This window comes from Euprymna scolopes, chromosome 12 (assembly GCF_053919585.1).
Source record: "Euprymna scolopes isolate OS-2025 chromosome 12, ASM5391958v1, whole genome shotgun sequence".
Classification (NCBI taxonomy): domain Eukaryota; kingdom Metazoa; phylum Mollusca; class Cephalopoda; order Sepiida; family Sepiolidae; genus Euprymna; species Euprymna scolopes.
The window spans coordinates 92,741,759-92,764,122 of record NC_136493.1 but is presented as its reverse complement, the minus strand read 5'-3'; the positions used below and the strand labels follow the sequence as shown (position 1 = coordinate 92,764,122).

The following is a 22,364-nucleotide window of genomic DNA, read 5'->3' as shown; positions in this document are numbered from 1 at the left end:
GGATTTTAATAAATGTAATTTAGTTTTAAAAAACAACAACAACTTGATTTTGCGGCCATTTTTGGCGGTGCCTACTGTAGTGTGTCCAGGTAAATTGAAGTAGTTTGCTAGTGGGGTGGGGGATTTTTGTCTGATTGTCGTCTTATGATTGTTTAGGCGGATTCGAAAACGTGTCAAAGTTTTGCCAATATATTCTCCATTGTTGCAAATGGAGCAGTATATGTAACATATCACATTAGGACTGTCACATGTTAGACGCGGCGGTTTTATGTGAGTGTTACATCCAGGTATATTGAATAGTTGTGTGGTATTTAGATGTATGCATATAAAGCATCGTGATTTATTGCATCTATAATTGCCATTTTGTTCTGTGTCCTGTGTGCGTTTGCAGGTGAGTATGGCTGAGAGATTGGGTGGTTGTTTGATCGCATTAATTGGTGGAAGGTGAAAGATAGACTTAATAGTGGGGTTATTTTTTAGGTTGTTGTAAGTTTTTTTTAGGTGCATTGTAATTTTATTTTCTATTTTGTCGTTGGGGAAATTATTGTGAAGGAGGAATGTTCTACATGCTTCTACTCCCTCGTCATGAGGGATGTTAGTGTATAGAGCTGATACGTCTAATGTGACTAAAATTATTTCTTGTGAAAGATTGTCGATTTGTCCAATAGTGTTAAGAAAATGGGTGGTGTCCTTAATATAGCTAGGGATGTTGGGTAATAAGGGGGTTAGAATTTTATCTATATATCCAGAGATATATTCTGTTAGGGTGCCAACACCTGATATTATGGGTCTACCAGAGAGTGAGATGTTAAGGGATTTCGCTAGTTCATAAATGTTGTCAGGGTTGAGGGCCAAAGTTTGAGGTGTAGCGGTGGTAGTGTCCGTGTTTGTTATGAGTTTGTGACGTTTGTGTAGTTTAGGAGTAGTGTAAAAGTTAGCTGCTTTAGGATCTGTGGAAATGAGGGAAGTAATTATCTTGGAGATACAAGGAGTAAGATTTTTGATAAGATTCGTGAGTTCTATTTTATAGATGAATGTTGGATCTTCCTGGAGTGTTTTGTAAAAATTTGTGCAGAAACCCAACTCAAAGTTGGGTTTCTGCTTCCTCAATATATTTAACGCTGTCCATGATGGTTATGGCTCCTCCTTTGTCTGCTGATTTGATTGTGATACCATAGTTATGTTTTAGGGTGTAAATAGCTCGTCATTCTTGAAAAGAAAGATTTTAGTTTTTGTTGAAATGTTCTTTATTGTGAAGAAATTCATCTAGATGTAAAATAAAAGGGAAAGATAAGCACTGTCTTTGTGATAGGATCACAGGTAAAATAAGCCTGGGTCTGGTGTTGCCACATACACTAATAAAACTATGAAAAAATGCCATCAAACAAATATGAAAGTCATGAAGCTCCAAATAAAATTTTTAATGTCATGGTTGGCACAGCTTCTGTGATAACCAACACAAGAGTTGTCATCCTGCAAATGTTGGCTTTACTTATTTCAAATAAAAGAATGCAACAGAGCGAATACAGGTAAATAAATGATTGACACAAACTGAAGATTACACAGAAACAAAAATAGACCACAAAGGAAATGTGAGTATTAATGGAGTACTATTACGAAATCAGCCCCACACAGGCTAAGTTACATGTACAGTATATAATAATCAATTTGTCATAGATGTTCTAAAAATCATGTATAGGTCATCTAGATAGGTGTTGGTGTGATATGGGATCGTATTAGTTATATATATGCAGATCTATCCGGCAAAAGTGTAACATAACTTTATCCCTCTCTCATTCCCTCTCTCTTGTTCCATCCCTTTTTCTTTATCCAGTCCATTCCTTTGTCTGGACATACGCATAACTAGAGTCGACTGGAAAAAAAAAGTCAGTTACTTCCTTTGATATAACATGAAAATATAACTTTTCGAAAACATTAAATGATATAAATGCCTATTTCATCCCCAAAGAATGAATCGTTGTTTTGCTCAATTTTAGATATTTTTCTGAAGTTATATAAATTTTAAATAAAATACCAACTTTATAGTGTGTTAAGTCTTTAAGTTTCAGCGAGACATATACACAGAGATGTTTACCCTTTATATTATTGATTATTTAATTTCTTTGACATTGGTTAATGGTGGCATTATGAAAACAAGGCATAATAACAATGTGCTGCCTTCGGCAAAATGCCTGTTGACACCTTGTTTCAGACAGCCAGTTAACTCAAACCCACCAAAAAACAAACAGACGCATTTCATTAGGGGAAAGTATGAGTATTTATTGGTGAATTAGGTAAAAAACCTGAAAATAAAACAGAAATAACAAGGTATGAGTTTACTGTGACGGAAAGGACATGAAAGAGAGCGAGAGAGAAAGGGCTGCATGTAACTAGGCAAGGAAGAGAAAGATTGATAGAAATCTTGCACGACCGTGTCGATACTGGCGTAGATGTAAGGAATGGTAAACTGTTCTAGACATGATAGAATATACTTAGATAAAATAATGTTACTGCAATGAGTAAAGAGACTGGAAGGCATGAAAAATAAATGAACACGTGAACTTAGCAACAAATGAGAAAACTATAAGATAAAAAGGAGTGGAAGATTATTAAGAAAGGCAAGGAAACAAACAAATAAATTTAAATCCTTAAGTGAAAAAATAATATTAGGTAAAACCGCGATAAAGCACAGGCATAATCGTTCACGGTTGACAGTTTAAAGGCTTCCAAATCCCTTTCAACTGGTAGTTCACGAAATAAATAACTTGTTGCTCGCCTCCCTATGAGGGAGACATTGACTCAAGGTCGGTTCAATGCGGGGGGGGGGGAAACCAGTTTCCCAAATGGGGGCACTCGACCTAGCCAACAAATATAGTTGCAGAGAACCAAAATGCTAAAAGAATTTAGCATACTTCAAATATTGCCCCAATAAGAATAACGTCAGTCTAAATAAATTGCTTATTACATGAAAGCACATTATTCTATTAGTAAAGAAGAGTAAATTCGGTTTAAACAATACAAACAAAAACTTAAATTGAAACCTTCCCAGTTATGTTAGCGGCATGAGGAGCGAGAAATCAACACGTCCTTTCGTGCTGGCAGGCAAACTGAAAGAGCATGGATTCGAAAGGCCCGCCAACCAGCGGCTGAAGTCTCGTTGACGAGAATCGATAAACAGAGTTATTTTTCTATAAAATTAACCAAAACAATACCTAAAGTTCCTTAAATAGAGATTTAGCGTGAAAGAAAGGAGAAAGAATAAAAAAAAGGGAAAGTTTAAGATAACGTCCCAGCAAACGAGAAGTCAAAAGTACGGTGACAAGTAAAATATGTCCCCAAATAAAAAGGTCCCTTGCAAAACATGACAAACAATACACAGTGACAAGAGAAAAAAATTCCTCAAACTTAATATTAAAAACCAGTTTGCAGCTGCATTAAACGATGGGAGAAATGCATAACTCTGGGTGGTTCCTATGTAGAGAAAGACTAATAACTGTGGCAAGTTTCGTTGCTCTACTGCTATGGGAAGTGGGTCAGGAGCATTATTTATTGCACACCCCTCGTATTTGACGAAGCAGAAAAATATCGCCAGGATTGAAGTTTAGTTGGCAACTAACTTCGAACCCAAAACAACCCAAACCAAAAACGAAAGGGACACAAATCTCGATTAATCGGTTTGTATCCATGGAAACAGTGACCAAATAAGAAAAGAAGGATTATGGTCTTATTGCAAAAAAAAAAAATAAATAAATAATAATAATAATAATAATAATAATCATAACTAGCTGGACCTGTGGAAATTCCGCAGGAGACTCATTCATATAAAATATATTGATGTTGGCATTCTGTAGATGCTCAGTGTAAATGGGGACACCCTGATATTATTGTAGCACTTTTGTTAAAACTGCAAAAGTATTTATCTAAGCTAGTACTGACACCTGGTAAAGCCCAGTCGTAAAGTACGCTTAAATATGATATTTAATTCTTGCAGATTTCATATATATTATTATAGAGTTAATGTTCTATCGATTTTTATATGTTATAAAGCTGCAATTTCAAAAATAAAAAAAATTTATCCATATGACTTGGGTGCCTTAGCTTGAATTAAAACCGAAATAAAAAATTTATAGCCCTCTATTGTCAACCTCTGTCAAGGTACTCTCACCAATGATGAAAAATCCCTACTGGCAAAAGGACTCTCTTTCTGCTCCAAAACAGCACCTTAACTCAGTCAACATATATTTCGACATGGAACATAACCTATGCAGGATCAGATTAAAAGAATATTTCAAAGACCACAACAACGACACACCCACCAACAACCCGCTTCCAGATACTAAGCAATTCAAAAAACCTAACGACTCTATTATGTGGACTTCACCCAGTGGACGAAACCTAGACATCGATCAATATGCTAAAACAGCTAGAATTTTTTTTTTTTTTTTTTACACAGGCATCACCATATTATCAAGGCCAAGAGGCCACTCAAGGACAAGGGTTAAACAGTGTACAGTAGAAATTGGACAATATAGTAATCATTAGTAATGAAAATTCAGTAAATTTGATAACTTATATGGAACGGCTCATCAAGAACTTATTTACATTAGACTTGAACACAACCATATTGTAGTCAGCCGGAAAGCAGGAAAACGGAAGACAATTCCACAGGCGTGCAGTTCTAAGAAAGAAGCTTTGTTCATGGAATCTACGTTTAGGTTTAGGCACAGATAAAGAGTGTGGGAAATTATTGATAGTGTTTTCAGTTAGATGAGTATTTCTTGTGAAAGTTAGGCAAAGGGGGGACCATAGACTGAAGCTCAGTCGAACACTTTCCATGAAAATAACGATACATCAGAGACAAACTCGCAACATTTCTTCTGTGAGATAGAGGTTACAGGGAAGAGAAAAGGACATCTCCTACGAGGCTACAAAGTCTATTTTGAACTCTATCAAGGCAGGACAAGTCCTTTCTAGCAGCTCCTGCCCAGATGTGGCAACAGTATTCCATCCTTGGACGTACATTTTAATGCAGCTCTGAGACCGTTTTTGTAGAACATCCCAGGTTGGTCCTCCAACCATGACGTGACTTCAGAAATCAAGGCTGCATCATCTGGGAAATGCTTTCCTTTCAAAAACAACTTCATGGCTGGGAAGAAGTGAAAGTCAGAGGGTGCAAGGTCAGGAGAGTAGGGAGGAAGGGGAAGGATTTCATAACCACATGCCTGTGCTTCTGATCTGGCGACATGCAAGTTGTGGACTGGAGCATTGTCCTGCAGGAGAAGGGTACCTATGCTGATCTTGCCCTGCCTCTTGATTTTGATAGCTTCCCTTAATTTCCTCAAAAGTGAAGCATAATAAGCTCCTATAATTGTGGTACCCTTTGCAAGGAAATCTGTCATCACTACTCCATCCTGGTCCCAGAAGACTGTGAGCATGACCTTGCCAGCGGAGTGTTGAGTCCAAGTGCTTCCACTGCATTGACTGGGCTTTGGTCTCTGGATCATAGTGATGGACCCAGGTTTCATCCTGTGTAATCAGTCTTTTGAAAAACTTTGATTCATCTTCTTGGCACATCTCCAAATTCATCCTCAAGCACTCGATGCATTCTCACTTCTGGAATGGTGTGAGCAACCTGGGAATCCATCTGGCAGATACCTTATGCATATGCAAATGGTCATGAATGATAGTTTCCACAGACTCTGTACTAATCTTGACATTTTGAGCTATTTGGCGAATAGTAATGCACCGATCTTCCAAAATGGCAGCCTCAACTTGACAGGCAGATGCCTCATCAATGGCAAAAGGGGGGGGGGCGACCAGGTCTAGGAGCTGTTTCCACAGACTTCTGACCATGTTTGAATTCACGATGCCAGCATCTTACAAGGTCATATGATGGGGCATTATCACCATAAGTTTCTTTCATTTCATCAAAAGTCTCCTGTGGTGTGCGTCCTTTCAAATACAAAAACCGGATCACTGCTCGACATTCAACAGGCTCCATTTCACACCTGACTCAGTTCAAACACCTGTAAAACAGAAACTACAATTAGTTCAGAGCTGTAATTTGCCACATAACCCATAGAGATATAAATCATTGCACATGCAAAATCTCAGCTAGATCAGACAACTGGAAGTGGGTCAGGGGCATTACTTATTGCACGCCTCTCGTAGCGTTCAGAATTGAGTTTTACGTAAAAACGGAAACTGTCTGGAAGTAAATGTCAAATTAAACAAAATACGAAACCAGCACACTACTCAATACGAAATTTACGGAAATTACTAAGTTATCTTGTCATCACTGCAAAAAAAAATTTTTTTTTAAATACAAAACTATGCGATAAACTTATTTCATTTCGGAATAATTTTCTTTATTATAGATCTTCTTCATTCATTAGAAATTCGAGAATTAAAACTTAAAATTTTAAGTAAAACTAAGGTACTTATTGAAATGTCATATCGCAGCAATAAAATATCCAAAAATTACGAAAAACGATAAGATAGAAACTTAATTATTAATGAAAACAGTTTTTGAAGACAATTAGAGTAAATGAAGATTAACTAAATTGGCCAAAGATTTTTAGTTTTCAGAAAATATGTACCTCCTTTTTGTTACAATTAGAACTCCGCTCCTGTTTTTTTTTTTTTTTTTTGTTTAATACAACATTCAATTTTCACTAGTTGCCTTTGAAAACTATTTTCATTAATAATTAATATTTCACCTTAGAGTTTTTCATAATTTTTGGATACTTCCATTACTGTGACATGACAATTCAGTAGATACTGTCGTAGCCCTAGTAGCCCCAACGCACGTGCATTGAATCTACTCCAAAACAAAATAATGGCGCGCTGCCTCAACAAAAACCCAGTTGCGCGCACGTGGATGTATAAACATCCTTTCAGCCGCGCGTACATTTTCCTCTGCACACCCACGCAAAATCGGTGGGTCTTAAACGAAATTTCAGTTATTCGTGCAGACGTCAGTTAAGGCATCCTACGTCATAAGAAAGTTATTCTTTTTCATCCAATCAGATTACAGGGAAAAACAAATTTAAAAAATGTTTTTTCCGAATGCCTCCCTGAAGCCGGTCGGAGAAGTATAAAAAGAGCATTTTTCGCCCACATCGGGGTCGTCGACCTTTGAACACCATGGCGTAAACATCAACAGCAACCCGTCCACGTTTGGACATAAAATGCACGCGACTTGTTATTTTTAACCAAGAACATTCAATTAATTCAGTCGAAGACTTTCCTGGATAATATCAGTGTGTAAAAAAAAAAACGTTCAGTTAGTTCAGTCGCAGGACTTTTTTACTTCATCATATTTATGATCTTTTATAAAAATAAATTTTGTAAATAACACAAGGGAACACTCAATATGTTGCATTTAAAGAAAGACTTGTTTTTAGTCAATTTAAGTGTGCTGAGTTCAAATCTGAAGTTAGTTTTATTCTGAAAGCTACAGATTTTATGCAAACTTTGATTTTTATTAAAAAAGAAAAAAAACGAGCATTATTATAGGATATTGCAATGTCAGCCACAAAACAGTATAACCAGGCAAAAGAAACAGAACAATAAAATGTGATTTTAGATTAAAGTACACCATTGTTAGAAGTGCCATATGTTTTTCTGGAAAAGTTTCTCAGAAAACAGTCTTTATCGCAATGTGAGATAAGCGTCATTCACAACGTTCTCCAGATAACAGTCTTTATCAGAAAACAGTCTTTATCGCAACGTGAGATAAGCGTCATTCACAACGTTCTTCAGATAAGAGTCAATCACATCTAATAACGCTTATCACTTATTTTAGTCAGGCAGGAATTTGCATTTGTAATTTTTGCGTTTGTACACTTCATCTGGGCAATCTCGTTTAATACTCCAGCAGTAGTCGGCCATCATACTTTTGTCCCAACGACCTTGGTAGCGTTCTTCCATGATCTTTAGGTCTTGGTGGAACCGCTCTCCTTGTTCGTCACTCACAGCCCCCAGGTTTTCAGGGAAATGGTCAAGATGGCTGTTCAAACAATGAAGCTTGATGCTCATGTTGCACCTGAGAGCACGAAAAGCGAAGAGCATTCTGTTCACAAGTTCATTGTAGTTCTCTGCCTTGTTGTTTCCAAGGAAGTTCTGAACGATTGCAACAAAGGATAACCATGCTACCTTCTCCAAGGCGGTCATCTTGGCAACAAACTGATCATCACGAATGAGGGTTCGAATCTGTGGGCCATCAAACACACCTGCTTTGATCTTCTCGAACGACAACCCTGGTATAGCTGTGATGATATGTTGGAAACATTCACCTTCGGTATCCAGTGCCTTGACAAATTGTTTCATCAAACCTAATTTGATGTGCAGAGAAGGAAAGATGATCCTATCTCTATTAACAATTGGGTCATGTGTGATATTTGGCATGCCTGCTTCAAGGGTTTCACGAACAGGCCAGTCCTTCTGGATCCAGTGTCTGTCTCGTGCTCGACTGTCCCACATGCAGAGGTAACATGGAAACTTGATGAAACCTTTCTGTTGACCAAGAAGGAAGTTTACCATTTTCAAGTCTACACAAATGATCCAGTTGTGCTCACGATATTTTAAGAAGTCCATGACCATTCTGATGTCATCATAGTTTTCCCGCAGATAAACTGAATGACCGACAGGCACTGCCCCGTAAACATTGCCATTATGCAAAAGAACACACTTGAGTCTGCGCTTAGAACTGTCTAAAAAGAGCTGCCATTCAGTTGGATCATAGTGAGGAACACCCAGTTCTTTGAGAAGACCTGGGATATCATGGCAGTAAACAAACTGTCTGTCTTCTGAAAAGAAGGTCACAAAAAGCTGGTCACACTTTCTGTAATATGATACTTTAACAGTGTGATCAACAAGATTTTTGCCTTGTAATCTTGATGCCAAAAGCTCAGCTGCTTTCTTTGAAAGACCTAAATCCTGAACTAAGTCATTCAGTTCAGTCTGGTGAAGAGGCTTGGGGACTGGGGGAGATTCAGTCTCTGAAGAACATTCCTCGGGTTGTTCCCACTCAGTTTCTGGTAATTCATTGTCACAACTGTCTTCCTCATCCGTGTCATGTCCAATGTCTTTATCGTTTAATGAAGGCAAACCTTTGAAAACTGGAACAGGAACTTCTTCAGGGTGCGGAGCAGGCCGAATAGCTGAGGAAATGTTCGGATATACGATCTTATGTCTGTTTTTCTTGCCCACACCCGCTGTGTTTACCATGCAGAAGTAGCAATCAGTTACATGGTTGGTGGGTTCTCGCCAAATCATTGGAACTCCAAAAGGCAGACCATTGCGTTTTCCTTTGATCCAGCTTCGGAGCGTTTCCTCAAATTGTGGCACACAACATGAGGAGCCCATTGCTTGTCTTGGTCACCAAGATGAACTTCAAAATAAGCCTTGTAGGCTCGCTTCACAAACAAGGATATGTTACATCTCTGATGATGGAGTGAGTAGCAACCACAGATGTAACAGAAGGCATCAGGCTTGTTTCTACAGTGATGTCTCGATGAGGAAACCATGCTTGATACGGAAAAAAGAAGGCAGATAAAAAATATTAGAATCTATCTATGTATATAATCTCAAAATGCTTAGATTTGGGTTACGTAAGTTCATATTTAGACTATTTCATCTCAAATTGCATGAAAACTAGAGCTTATGGAGAAAAACTAATTTCAGATTTGAAATCAGCGCCTAAAAATCCTGCAGAATCAGTTAAAAAATCAAATGCAACAGAAAGTTAAAAAAAATAATGTTCCCCAGTGTAATTTATCCATTCGTCTCAGTCATCTTTGCATGATATTATTCTCTTCCTTTGCTTGCTTGATTTCACTTTCTGATTCTTAACACTTATCACCATCTGATCTATTATTATCACTACTATTCAGTTTAACACACATGATATTATCATCGCTGATTTTATTATCACTTATTTTGAATTTGTGGGATTAACACACCCGTTAGTCCCGCAACACTACTATTAGTTTATACTTGTTTCCTACTATAACGAAGAAGAAAGCTTCTTTTTTTTTTCTTTTCAGAAAAAAAAAAAACCTTCTGGCAAATCACATAATTATTTCCCTTTATCAGCAAGTTTTACTTTCAGTTTCTATTTTCACACCTACTCCGCCTCTTTTCCTAATCCTGGGAAACTTTTCTCAGTGTTCCCGGAAAAACCAAAAGAAAAGGAAAGATTGTTGTCGTCAATTCGTTTTTAAAAGATGGTCACGTCTGAAAAGCAGAACGAGTACATATATACAGCTGAAAATGTATTCGAAATTGTAAATGATGTTATCAAGAAATTGCTTGCAAGCGGAAATTCGCCTGAAGGTCTGATATTCTTTTTTGGGTTTGTATTACTGTACACATAGATTCGAAAAAGTGGTCAAAAAATAAAATATACAACAAAGAAATATTAACAGTAGCTATAAAAGTTACTTTGCAACCTACCTGAATCATTTATTAGTGTTTTTAAGTAGTTTTAAATGCTCTTTATTTCATACCAAATATTAACTTTTTACGAGTCGTAAGAATTCAAGATGGCCAAAATTACTACCCCCCTTCTTCTTCGAAGAGAGAAACCTCGTTTTCAAATTATACTTCGCGCATATTTTTGGGGGAGGAGCTTGCCTCGTTTTCAGCACGTGTCTCTGCGGACATTTTGCGTTTACATGTCTCTGCGGACATTTTTTGTTTACATTTTTTAGAAGTTCCGTCCTCATAATGAAAGTATTTGTAAACATTACATTTAATTTAGATATTTATTGCGCACAAATACTTTTTAGTTTTTTTCTTGGGGGGGGGGAGGAATAACATATAAAGTGGTCAAAACGGTAAATATTTTTTTTAAGTTTACATTTTTAAGAAGTTTTGGTACTAGTGCAGAGGGTGATCTCTGGACGTAAATAATAACGTTATTATTTAAAAAGCCATTCTTAACATGGGGAGGGGAGGGTGTTTTGTACCTATTCTATGCTTTAACCTTACAATTGAATAAAAAAAAACACACCATAAAACTTTAAACTTGGAAATACGATTTGACACGGTAAGTTTGGGAAAAGGAATTATAAATAAAAAACTAGACAAAATACGGTTAAAAACTCGCTCAATATATGTTTCCGTGACATAGTTTGACATGTATTCAGTGGGTTTTTAACAGTATTTTGCATATTTTTTTATTTTCAACTCCTTTTCCCAAACTTACCGTGTTAAAGAGAGAGTCGGTTGCCATTCTTAATTTTCCAATACATCGATAAACATTGTATGTTTTTCGAGCTGAATAAACATGTTACATTAAATAAAAACACTAAAAACATAACCAGTTAGGTAGAAAAGTAACTTATCTTGGCTTTGATAAAATTTATTTAAAAACAATTTGCGCTTGAGCCATTTTTTTTTTTTTTCCTCAGAAATTGGAAGTCGTTTCAGAAAAATACAGTTTCAGGAATCGATGGATATAAATTTAAAAGAAGTTTCGGAAAAGTGTATGATATAAATTTAATTTTCCGAAAAGTGTATGATTTAAAATTTAAGTTTCCGAAAAGCGTATATTACTGGATGAAACATGCAGAAAAGTATGTTTGCAATATCGTGAAAATGTGATATTCGTTTTCAGCACACCCGAAAATCCCTGATGTGCTGAAAATTTCTGGAAAAAAAAATGGCTCAAGCGCAAATTGTTTTTAAATAAATGTTATCAAAGCCAAGATAAGTTACTTTTCTACCTAACTGGATTTGTTTTTAGTGTTTTTATTTAATGTAACATGTTTATTCAGCTCGAAAAACATACAATGTTTATCGATGTATTGGAAAATTAAGAATGGCAACCGACTCTCTCTTTAACACGGTAAGTTTGGGAAAAGGAGTTGAAAATAAAAAAATATGCAAAATACTGTTAAAAACCCACTGAATACATGTCAAACTATGTCACGGAAACATATATTGAGCGAGTTTTTAACCGTATTTTGTCTAGTTTTTTATTTATAATTCCTTTTCCCAAACTTACCGTGTCAAATCGTATTTCCAAGTTTAAAGTTTTATGGTGTGTTTTTTTTTATTCAATTGTAAGGTTAAAGCATAGAATAGGTACAAAACACCCTCCCCTTCCCATGTTAAGAATGGCTTTTTAAATAATAACGTTATTTACGTCCAGATCACTCTCTGCACTAGTACCAAAACTTCTTAAAAATATAAACTTAAAAAAAATATTTACCGTTTTGACCACTTTATATGTTATCCCCCCCCCCAAGAAAAAAACTAAAAAGTATTTGTGCGCAATAAATATCTAAATTAAATGTAATGTTTACAAATACTTTCATTATGAGGACGGAACTTCTAAAAAATGTAAACAAAAAATGTCCGCAGAGACATGTAAACGCAAAATGTCCGCAGAGACACGTGCTGAAAACGAGGCAAGCTCCTCCCCCAAAAATATGCGCGAAGTATAATTTGAAAACGAGGCTTCTCTCTTCGAAGAAGAAGGGGGGTAGTAATTTTGGCCATCTTGAATTCTTACGACTCGTAAAAAGTTAATATTTGGTATGAAATAAAGAGCATTTAAAACTACTTAAAAACACTAATAAATGATTCAGGTAGGTTGCAAAGTAACTTTTATAGCTACTGTTAATATTTCTTTGTTGTATATTTTATTTTTTGACCACTTTTTCGAATCTATGTGTACAGTAATACAAACCCTCTTTTTTAATTAAAATTGTAGATTTTGGTTGAATCATTCGCCCCTAATTAGATTATATTTGGGAGGATCTGTACGATAGTGCTTCTGAGAAATCTCCTCTAAAAATACGTTTTTTTTTTTTTTATTTTTTTTTAAATTTTTTTTTTTAACATTTTCCGACAATTATTAGAGATTACAGACCTTATTATAATCTGTATCTATACTCCTACAAATTCGTTTTTTTTTTTTTTTTTTTTTTTTTTTTTTTTTTTTTTTTTGTGTGTGTGTGTGTGTATATTAATATTCATATTAAAAACACTCTTTTCTATTTATTTACGTTACAGGTTTATTTTATTAATCTAGTATTTGATTAACTTACTGACATTCTCACCTATTTTATTTTATCAAAATAAATCTGTAACGTATAATCTCTCTCCGCCCGGCTAATTTATTTATTTATATGTATATATGTGTGTGTGTGTGTGTCTATATATATATATATATATATATATATATATATATATATATATATATATATACGTATTCGTGTTTATATATACTTAGGCATGTTGCTCTTCTTTAGCAGTGTCAGAAATTTTGTGAAAACTATTGAATAATTCCACCTGCTATCTTTCGAAGCTTATAACTCCTCGTAAAATGTCATTCAAGCCCTAATTTTTTTTTCAATTAAAGGAGCAATAAACAAGGTTTCATTTAAAAAAAAACAAAAACAAAAAAAAAAGAACAAACAAACAACGTGTTTTTAAAAAAAAAAAAAAGGTTTTAAACTTCGGACTTTACAGGTGAATTTCTAAAAAACACTACTTTTTTGTTTTAAATTTGAATATATTATTTATTGATCTTTCATCTTCAATTTGTGATATATAAAACTTTGGTACATAAATTAATTATTTACTTTTTAATAGACATTTGAAAATGGGAGGGGCGTCAATTTAAAAAAAAACGTTTGTCTAAAATATTATATTCGGTTTATTGGAAAGAGCATAAAATTTCACATTGACCCTGAAAATATCGTAAAAATAGAATCAATAGAAAAATTTTGATAGATTTTTAAAAATTGAAAAATACTGAACTCGTAACATTCAATTAATTTCATTACTACTTTTTTAAAAAAATATTTCTATTACTTTTTATACAACTTTAATAGTTTATTTTGGAAGTATAATCCATAAAGAAAATAAACAACCCACCTTTAAAAGGAAAATTACGAGTTATTTTATATTTTATTTGCAGTTTCGTGTTAGGGGTGTCAAAAATTCCTACAAAAATTCTGATACACCTAGCTCTTCTTCCCCCATTGATGTGTGTCCGTACGTTGTACATGTGTACGCGTGTGTGTATTTGTGTGTGTGTGTGTGTGTGTGTGTGTGTGTGTGTATTATTTACTTATCATTAAGATTTCCTTAATTTTTTTTAATTTTTAATTTATTATTTGATTAACTTACTGATATTCTTACCTATGATTATACTATCAAAAAAAAAAAACAAAAAAAACTAACGTATAATTCATTAATTTATCCTCCTATTTTCCTTCTCTCTTTCTTTCAACTATAATGCCCGACAATTTAAAAAAATTAATTAATAATAAATAATAAACAATAAATATTTTTCAATCTCTCCTCGTCCGGCTAAATCACTTTAAACCCCATTTGCAACCCATTCTTTCCTCCTCCCACCACACCACGCTCATTAACACTAACTCTGCAACCTGTTGCCATGGTGATCCTTTAAATTAACTGCTAATTGCCGCTTAAAGTTATTCTGTTATAAATAAGAATACCGGGGTTTGTATTACTGTACACATAGATTCGAAAAAGTGGTCAAAAAATAAAATATACAACAAAGAAATATTAACAGTAGCTATAAAAGTTACTTTGCAACCTACCTGAATCATTTATTAGTGTTTTTAAGTAGTTTTAAATGCTCTTTATTTCATACCAAATATTAACTTTTTACGAGTCGTAAGAATTCAAGATGGCCAAAATTACTACCCCCCTTCTTCTTCGAAGAGAGAAGCCTCGTTTTCAAATTATACTTCGCGCATATTTTTGGGGGAGGAGCTTGCCTCGTTTTCAGCACGTGTCTCTGCGGACATTTTGCGTTTACATGTCTCTGCGGACATTTTTTGTTTACATTTTTTAGAAGTTTCGTCCTCATAATGAAAGTATTTGTAAACATTACATTTAATTTAGATATTTATTGCGCACAAATACTTTTTAGTTTTTTTCTTGGGGGGGGGAGGAATAACATATAAAGTGGTCGAAACGGTAAATATTTTTTTAAGTTTACATTTTTAAGAAGTTTTGGTACTAGTGCAGAGAGTGATCTCTGGACGTAAATAATAACGTTATTATTTAAAAAGCCATTCTTAACATGGGAAGGGGAGGGTGTTTTGTACCTATTCTATGCTTTAACCTTACAATTGAATAAAAAAAAACACACCATAAAACTTTAAACTTGGAAATACGATTTGACACGGTAAGTTTGGGAAAAGGAATTATAAATAAAAAACTAGACAAAATACGGTTAAAAACTCGCTCAATATATGTTTCCATGACATAGGTTGACATGTATTCAGTGGGTTTTTAACAGTATTTTGCATATTTTTTTATTTTCAACTCCTTTTCCCAAACTTACCGTGTTAAAGAGAGAGTCGGTCGCCATTCTTAATTTTCCAATACATCGATAAACATTGTATGTTTTTCGAGCTGAATAAACATGTTACATTAAATAAAAACACTAAAAACATATCCAGTTAGGTAGAAAAGTAACTTATCTTGGCTTTGATAACATTTATTTAAAAACAATTTGCGCTTGAGCCATTTTTTTTTTTTCCTCAGAAATTGGAAGTCGTTTCAGAAAAATACAGTTTCAGGAATCGATGGATATAAATTTAAAAGAAGTTTCGGAAAAGTGTATGATATAAATTTAATTTTCCGAAAAGTGTATGATTTAAAATTTAAGTTTCCGAAAAGCGTATATTACTGGATGAAACATGCAGAAAAGTATGTTTGCAATATCGTGAAAATGTGATATTCGTTTTCAGCACACCCGAAAATCCCTGATGTGCTGAAAATTTCTGAAAAAAAAAATGGCTCAAGCGCAAATTGTTTTTAAATAAATGTCATCAAAGCCAAGATAAGTTACTTTTCTACCTAACTGGATTTGTTTTTAGTGTTTTTATTTAATGTAACATGTTTATTCAGCTCGAAAAACATACAATGTTTATCGATGTATTGGAAAATTAAGAATGGCGACCGACTCTCTCTTTAACACGGTAAGTTTGGGAAAAGGAGTTGAAAATAAAAAAATATGCAAAATTCTGTTAAAAACCCACTGAATACATGTCAAACTATGTCACGGAAACATATATTGAGCGAGTTTTTAACCGTATTTTGTCTAGTTTTTTATTTATAATTCCTTTTCCCAAACTTACCGTGTCAAATCGTATTTCCAAGTTTAAAGTTTTATGGTGTGTTTTTTTTTATTCAATTGTAAGGTTAAAGCATAGAATAGGTACAAAACACCCTCCCCTTCCCATGTTAAGAATGGCTTTTTAAATAATAACGTTATTTACGTCCAGATCACTCTCTGCACTAGTACCAAAACTTCTTAAAAATATAAACTTAAAAAAAATATTTACCGTTTTGACCACTTTATATGTTATCCCCCCCCCCCAAGAAAAAAACTAAAAAGTATTTGTGCGCAATAAATATCTAAATTAAATGTAATGTTTACAAATACTTTCATTATGAGGACGGAACTTCTAAAAAATGTAAACAAAAAATGTCCGCAGAGACATGTAAACGCAAAATGTCCGCAGAGACACGTGCTGAAAACGAGGCAAGCTCCTCCCCCAAAAATATGCGCGAAGTATAATTTGAAAACGAGGCTTCTCTCTTCGAAGAAGAAGGGGGGTAGTAATTTTGGCCATCTTGAATTCTTACGACTCGTAAAAAGTTAATATTTGGTATGAAATAAAGAGCATTTAAAACTACTTAAAAACACTAATAAATGATTCAGGTAGGTTGCAAAGTAACTTTTATAGCTACTGTTAATATTTCTTTGTTGTATATTTTATTTTTTGACCACTTTTTCGAATCTATGTGTACAGTAATACAAACCCTCTTTTTTAATTAAAATTGTAGATTTTGGTTGAATCATTCGCCCCTAATTAGATTATATTTGGGAGGATCTGTACGATAGTGCTTCTGAGAAATCTCCTCTAAAAATACGTTTTTTTTTTTTTTATTTTTTTTTAAATTTTTTTTTTTTAACATTTTCCGACAATTATTAGAGATTACAGACCTTATTATAATCTGTATCTATACTCCTACAAATTCGTTTTTTTTTTTTTTTTTTTTTTTTTTTTTTTTTTTGTGTGTGTGTGTGTGTATATTAATATTCATATTAAAAACACTCTTTTCTATTTATTTACGTTACAGGTTTATTTTATTAATCTAGTATTTGATTAACTTACTGACATTCTCACCTATTTTATTTTATCAAAATAAATCTGTAACGTATAATCTCTCTCCGCCCGGCTAATTTATTTATTTATATGTATATATGTGTGTGTGTGTGTGTCTATATATATATATATATATATATATATATATATATATATATATATATATATATATATATACGTATTCGTGTTTATATATACTTAGGCATGTTGCTCTTCTTTAGCAGTGTCAGAAATTTTGTGAAAACTATTGAATAATTCCACCTGCTATCTTTCGAAGCTTATAACTCCTCGTAAAATGTCATTCAAGCCCTAATTTTTTTTTCAATTAAAGGAGCAATAAACAAGGTTTCATTTAAAAAAAAAACAAAAACAAAAAAAAAAAGAACAAACAAACAACGTGTTTTTAAAAAAAAAAAAAAGGTTTTAAACTTCGGACTTTACAGGTGAATTTCTAAAAAACACTACTTTTTTGTTTTAAATTTGAATATATTATTTATTGATCTTTCATCTTCAATTTGTGATATATAAAACTTTGGTACATAAATTAATTATTTACTTTTTAATAGACATTTGAAAATGGGAGGGGCGTCAATTTAAAAAAAAACGTTTGTCTAAAATATTATATTCGGTTTATTGGAAAGAGCATAAAATTTCACATTGACCCTGAAAATATCGTAAAAATAGAATCAATAGAAAAATTTTGATAGATTTTTAAAAATTGAAAAATACTGAACTCGTAACATTCAATTAATTTCATTACTACTTTTTTAAAAAAATATTTCTATTACTTTTTATACAACTTTAATAGTTTATTTTGGAAGTATAATCCATAAAGAAAATAAACAACCCACCTTTAAAAGGAAAATTACGAGTTATTTTATATTTTATTTGCAGTTTCGTGTTAGGGGTGTCAAAAATTCCTACAAAAATTCTGATACACCTAGCTCTTCTTCCCCCATTGATGTGTGTCCGTACGTTGTACATGTGTACGCGTGTGTGTATTTGTGTGTGTGTGTGTGTGTGTGTGTGTGTGTGTGTATTATTTACTTATCATTAAGATTTCCTTAATTTTTTTTAATTTTTAATTTATTATTTGATTAACTTACTGATATTCTTACCTATGATTATACTATCAAAAAAAAAAAACAAAAAAAACTAACGTATAATTCATTAATTTATCCTCCTATTTTCCTTCTCTCTTTCTTTCAACTATAATGCCCGACAATTTAAAAAAATTAATTAATAATAAATAATAAACAATAAATATTTTTCAATCTCTCCTCGTCCGGCTAAATCACTTTAAACCCCATTTGCAACCCATTCTTTCCTCCTCCCACCACACCACGCTCATTAACACTAACTCTGCAACCTGTTGCCATGGTGATCCTTTAAATTAACTGCTAATTGCCGCTTAAAGTTATTCTGTTATAAATAAGAATACCGGGGTTTGTATTACTGTACACATAGATTCGAAAAAGTGGTCAAAAAATAAAATATACAACAAAGAAATATTAACAGTAGCTATAAAAGTTACTTTGCAACCTACCTGAATCATTTATTAGTGTTTTTAAGTAGTTTTAAATGCTCTTTATTTCATACCAAATATTAACTTTTTACGAGTCGTAAGAATTCAAGATGGCCAAAATTACTACCCCCCTTCTTCTTCGAAGAGAGAAGCCTCGTTTTCAAATTATACTTCGCGCATATTTTTGGGGGAGGAGCTTGCCTCGTTTTCAGCACGTGTCTCTGCGGACATTTTGCGTTTACATGTCTCTGCGGACATTTTTTGTTTACATTTTTTAGAAGTTCCGTCCTCATAATGAAAGTATTTGTAAACATTACATTTAATTTAGATATTTATTGCGCACAAATACTTTTTAGTTTTTTTCTTGGGGGGGGGGAGGAATAACATATAAAGTGGTCGAAACGGTAAATATTTTTTTAAGTTTACATTTTTAAGAAGTTTTGGTACTAGTGCAGAGAGTGATCTCTGGACGTAAATAATAACGTTATTATTTAAAAAGCCATTCTTAACATGGGAAGGGGAGGGTGTTTTGTACCTATTCTATGCTTTAACCTTACAATTGAATAAAAAAAAACACACCATAAAACTTTAAACTTGGAAATACGATTTGACACGGTAAGTTTGGGAAAAGGAATTATAAATAAAAAACTAGACAAAATACGGTTAAAAACTCGCTCAATATATGTTTCCATGACATAGGTTGACATGTATTCAGTGGGTTTTTAACAGTATTTTGCATATTTTTTTATTTTCAACTCCTTTTCCCAAACTTACCGTGTTAAAGAGAGAGTCGGTCGCCATTCTTCATTTTCCAATACATCGATAAACATTGTATGTTTTTCGAGCTGAATAAACATGTTACATTAAATAAAAACACTAAAAACATATCCAGTTAGGTAGAAAAGTAACTTATCTTGGCTTTGATAACATTTATTTAAAAACAATTTGCGCTTGAGCCATTTTTTTTTTTTCCTCAGAAATTGGAAGTCGTTTCAGAAAAATACAGTTTCAGGAATCGATGGATATAAATTTAAAAGAAGTTTCGGAAAAGTGTATGATATAAATTTAATTTTCCGAAAAGTGTATGATTTAAAATTTAAGTTTCCGAAAAGCGTATATTACTGGATGAAACATGCAGAAAAGTATGTTTGCAATATCGTGAAAATGTGATATTCGTTTTCAGCACACCCGAAAATCCCTGATGTGCTGAAAATTTCTGAAAAAAAAAATGGCTCAAGCGCAAATTGTTTTTAAATAAATGTCATCAAAGCCAAGATAAGTTACTTTTCTACCTAACTGGATTTGTTTTTAGTGTTTTTATTTAATGTAACATGTTTATTCAGCTCGAAAAACATACAATGTTTATCGATGTATTGGAAAATTAAGAATGGCGACCGACTCTCTCTTTAACACGGTAAGTTTGGGAAAAGGAGTTGAAAATAAAAAAATATGCAAAATTCTGTTAAAAACCCACTGAATACATGTCAAACTATGTCACGGAAACATATATTGAGCGAGTTTTTAACCGTATTTTGTCTAGTTTTTTATTTATAATTCCTTTTCCCAAACTTATCGTGTCAAATCGTATTTCCAAGTTTAAAGTTTTATGGTGTGTTTTTTTTTATTCAATTGTAAGGTTAAAGCATAGAATAGGTACAAAACACCCTTCCCTCCCCATGTTAAGAATGGCTTTTTGAATAATAACGTTATTATTTACGTCCAGATCACTCTCTGCACTAGTACCAAAACTTCTTAAAAATGTAAACTTAAAAAAATATTTACCGTTTTGACCACTTTATATGTTATTCCTCCCCCCCCCCCCCAAGAAAAAAACTAAAAAGTATTTGTGCGCAATAAATATCTAAATTAAATGTAATGTTTACAAATACTTTCATTATGAGGACGGAACTTCTAAAAAATGTAAACAAAAAATGTCCGCAGAGACATGTAAACGCAAAATGTCCGCAGAGACATATGTCCGCAGAGACACGTGCTGAAAACGAGGCAAGCTCCTCCCCCAAAAATATGCGCGAAGTATAATTTGAAAACGAGGCTTCTCTCTTCGAAGAAGAAAGGGGGTAGTAATTTTGGCCATCTTGAATTCTTACGACTCGTAAAAAGTTAATATTTGGTATGAAATAAAGAGCATTTAAAACTACTTAAAAACACTAATAAATGATTCAGGTAGGTTGCAAAGTAACTTTTATAGCTACTGTTAATATTTCTTTGTTGTATATTTTATTTTTTGACCACTTTTTCGAATCTATGTGTACAGTAATACAACCCCCCCCTCTTATTATATACACTCCTACTACTTTAAATTCCAACATCCTCTCCCTTCCACCACCCCCTTTCTTATCTAACTCCCCTTCATCTGCTACGATTTTTCCTTTCTTATTTGAAACTTAGTCCACCTGTGAATTCTGATGAAGTTAATCGGATATTTCCTCTTCTCCCCCCCCCCTAGCGGAAACAATATGTAAACTCATTCTGGACTCACAGTAAATTTCCTATATATACTTCATTTACTCACATAAAATTAATATACGAAATATATAATGTTTATAAAATTTTAATTATATATATATATATTTCTAATGTTTATAAAATTCTAATTATATATAAATATATACATATTTCAAATGTTTATAAAATTTTAATTATATATTTCTAATGTTTATAAAATTTTAATTATATATATATATATATATATATATATATATATATATATATATATATATATTTTTTTTTTTTTTTTTTTTTTTTTTTTTTCTGGCATTAATAATTATTGGTTGAATGTTCATTATGATTTTTGTTCTTACTAATTTTTTTCCTTTTTTTTTGAGAATCTACTGTTTTGAAGCCTGGCTAAAATATTTTGGAATAAAAAAATGACAATTTTTTACTTTATAATAAAAAAATAATTATTATTGCTATTTTGCTATTACTTATTTCTCCCTCTCCCTACCCCCGCTCTCTCTCTCTCTCTCTCTCTCTCTCTCTATATATATATATATATATATATATATATATATATATATATATATATATATATATATCTTTTCAAGGGAAATAAGGTAAAAAAAAAAAAAACAATAAAAATGCTCGATATGTTAATAGAGCGGTATATAATTTTTTTTTTTTTTTTTTTATTGAGTTAATAATAAATTTACATTACTGTTTCCATTGGATTTTCACCCCAGGAGATGAGGTAGAATACCAATTCCATCGGAATTTATGAAGTTTGAACTTACAGAAATGGATAGAAAGTTATTGGGGGGGGGGTATTAAATAGAGAGGGAGGTCGTGTGGTAGTGTGAGAAGGTTTTATAGTTGAATTTCAGTTGTGAAAAAACGCTAAAGAGCGTCTATTAGATACGTTTGAAAAAGGAAGAAAAGGAGACGTTAAAGTTTGAAAAGTACTTAGGAGTGGAGTAGTGGGAGTAGAGGTTTTTTGCGTTCACTCCTGGGGTGAAAATCCAATGGAAACAGTAATGTAAATTTATTATGGACTCAATAAAAAATTAAAAAATTATATATATATATATATATATATATATATATATATATATATATATATATATATATATATATATATACACCAACAATGTGTATTTTTTAACATTATTTTATTATTCCGTGTCTTGGTTTTTCATTGAGAATTG

The 22,364-nt window shown here is 32.8% G+C and overlaps 1 protein-coding gene across 3 annotated transcripts in view; it reads left to right on the top strand.

Moving 5' to 3' along the window:
* LOC145291423 (uncharacterized) overlaps window positions 1-22,364 on the top strand; it is a 117,192-nt gene that overhangs the window by 16,569 nt on the left and 78,259 nt on the right. Inside the window, exon 1 of one of the 3 annotated variants that reach the window (XM_080137251.1) lies at window positions 10,095-10,338. The exons of 1 other annotated variant lie outside the window; for it this stretch is intronic. In XM_080137251.1, coding sequence (XP_079993377.1) covers window positions 10,230-10,338 — 109 coding nt within the window. In that variant the 5' untranslated portion in view covers window positions 10,095-10,229. Of the gene's footprint in view, window positions 1-10,094; window positions 10,339-20,752; window positions 20,884-22,364 lie in introns of those variants that run through there. One more of the 3 variants, XM_080137254.1, reaches the window with a different exon arrangement.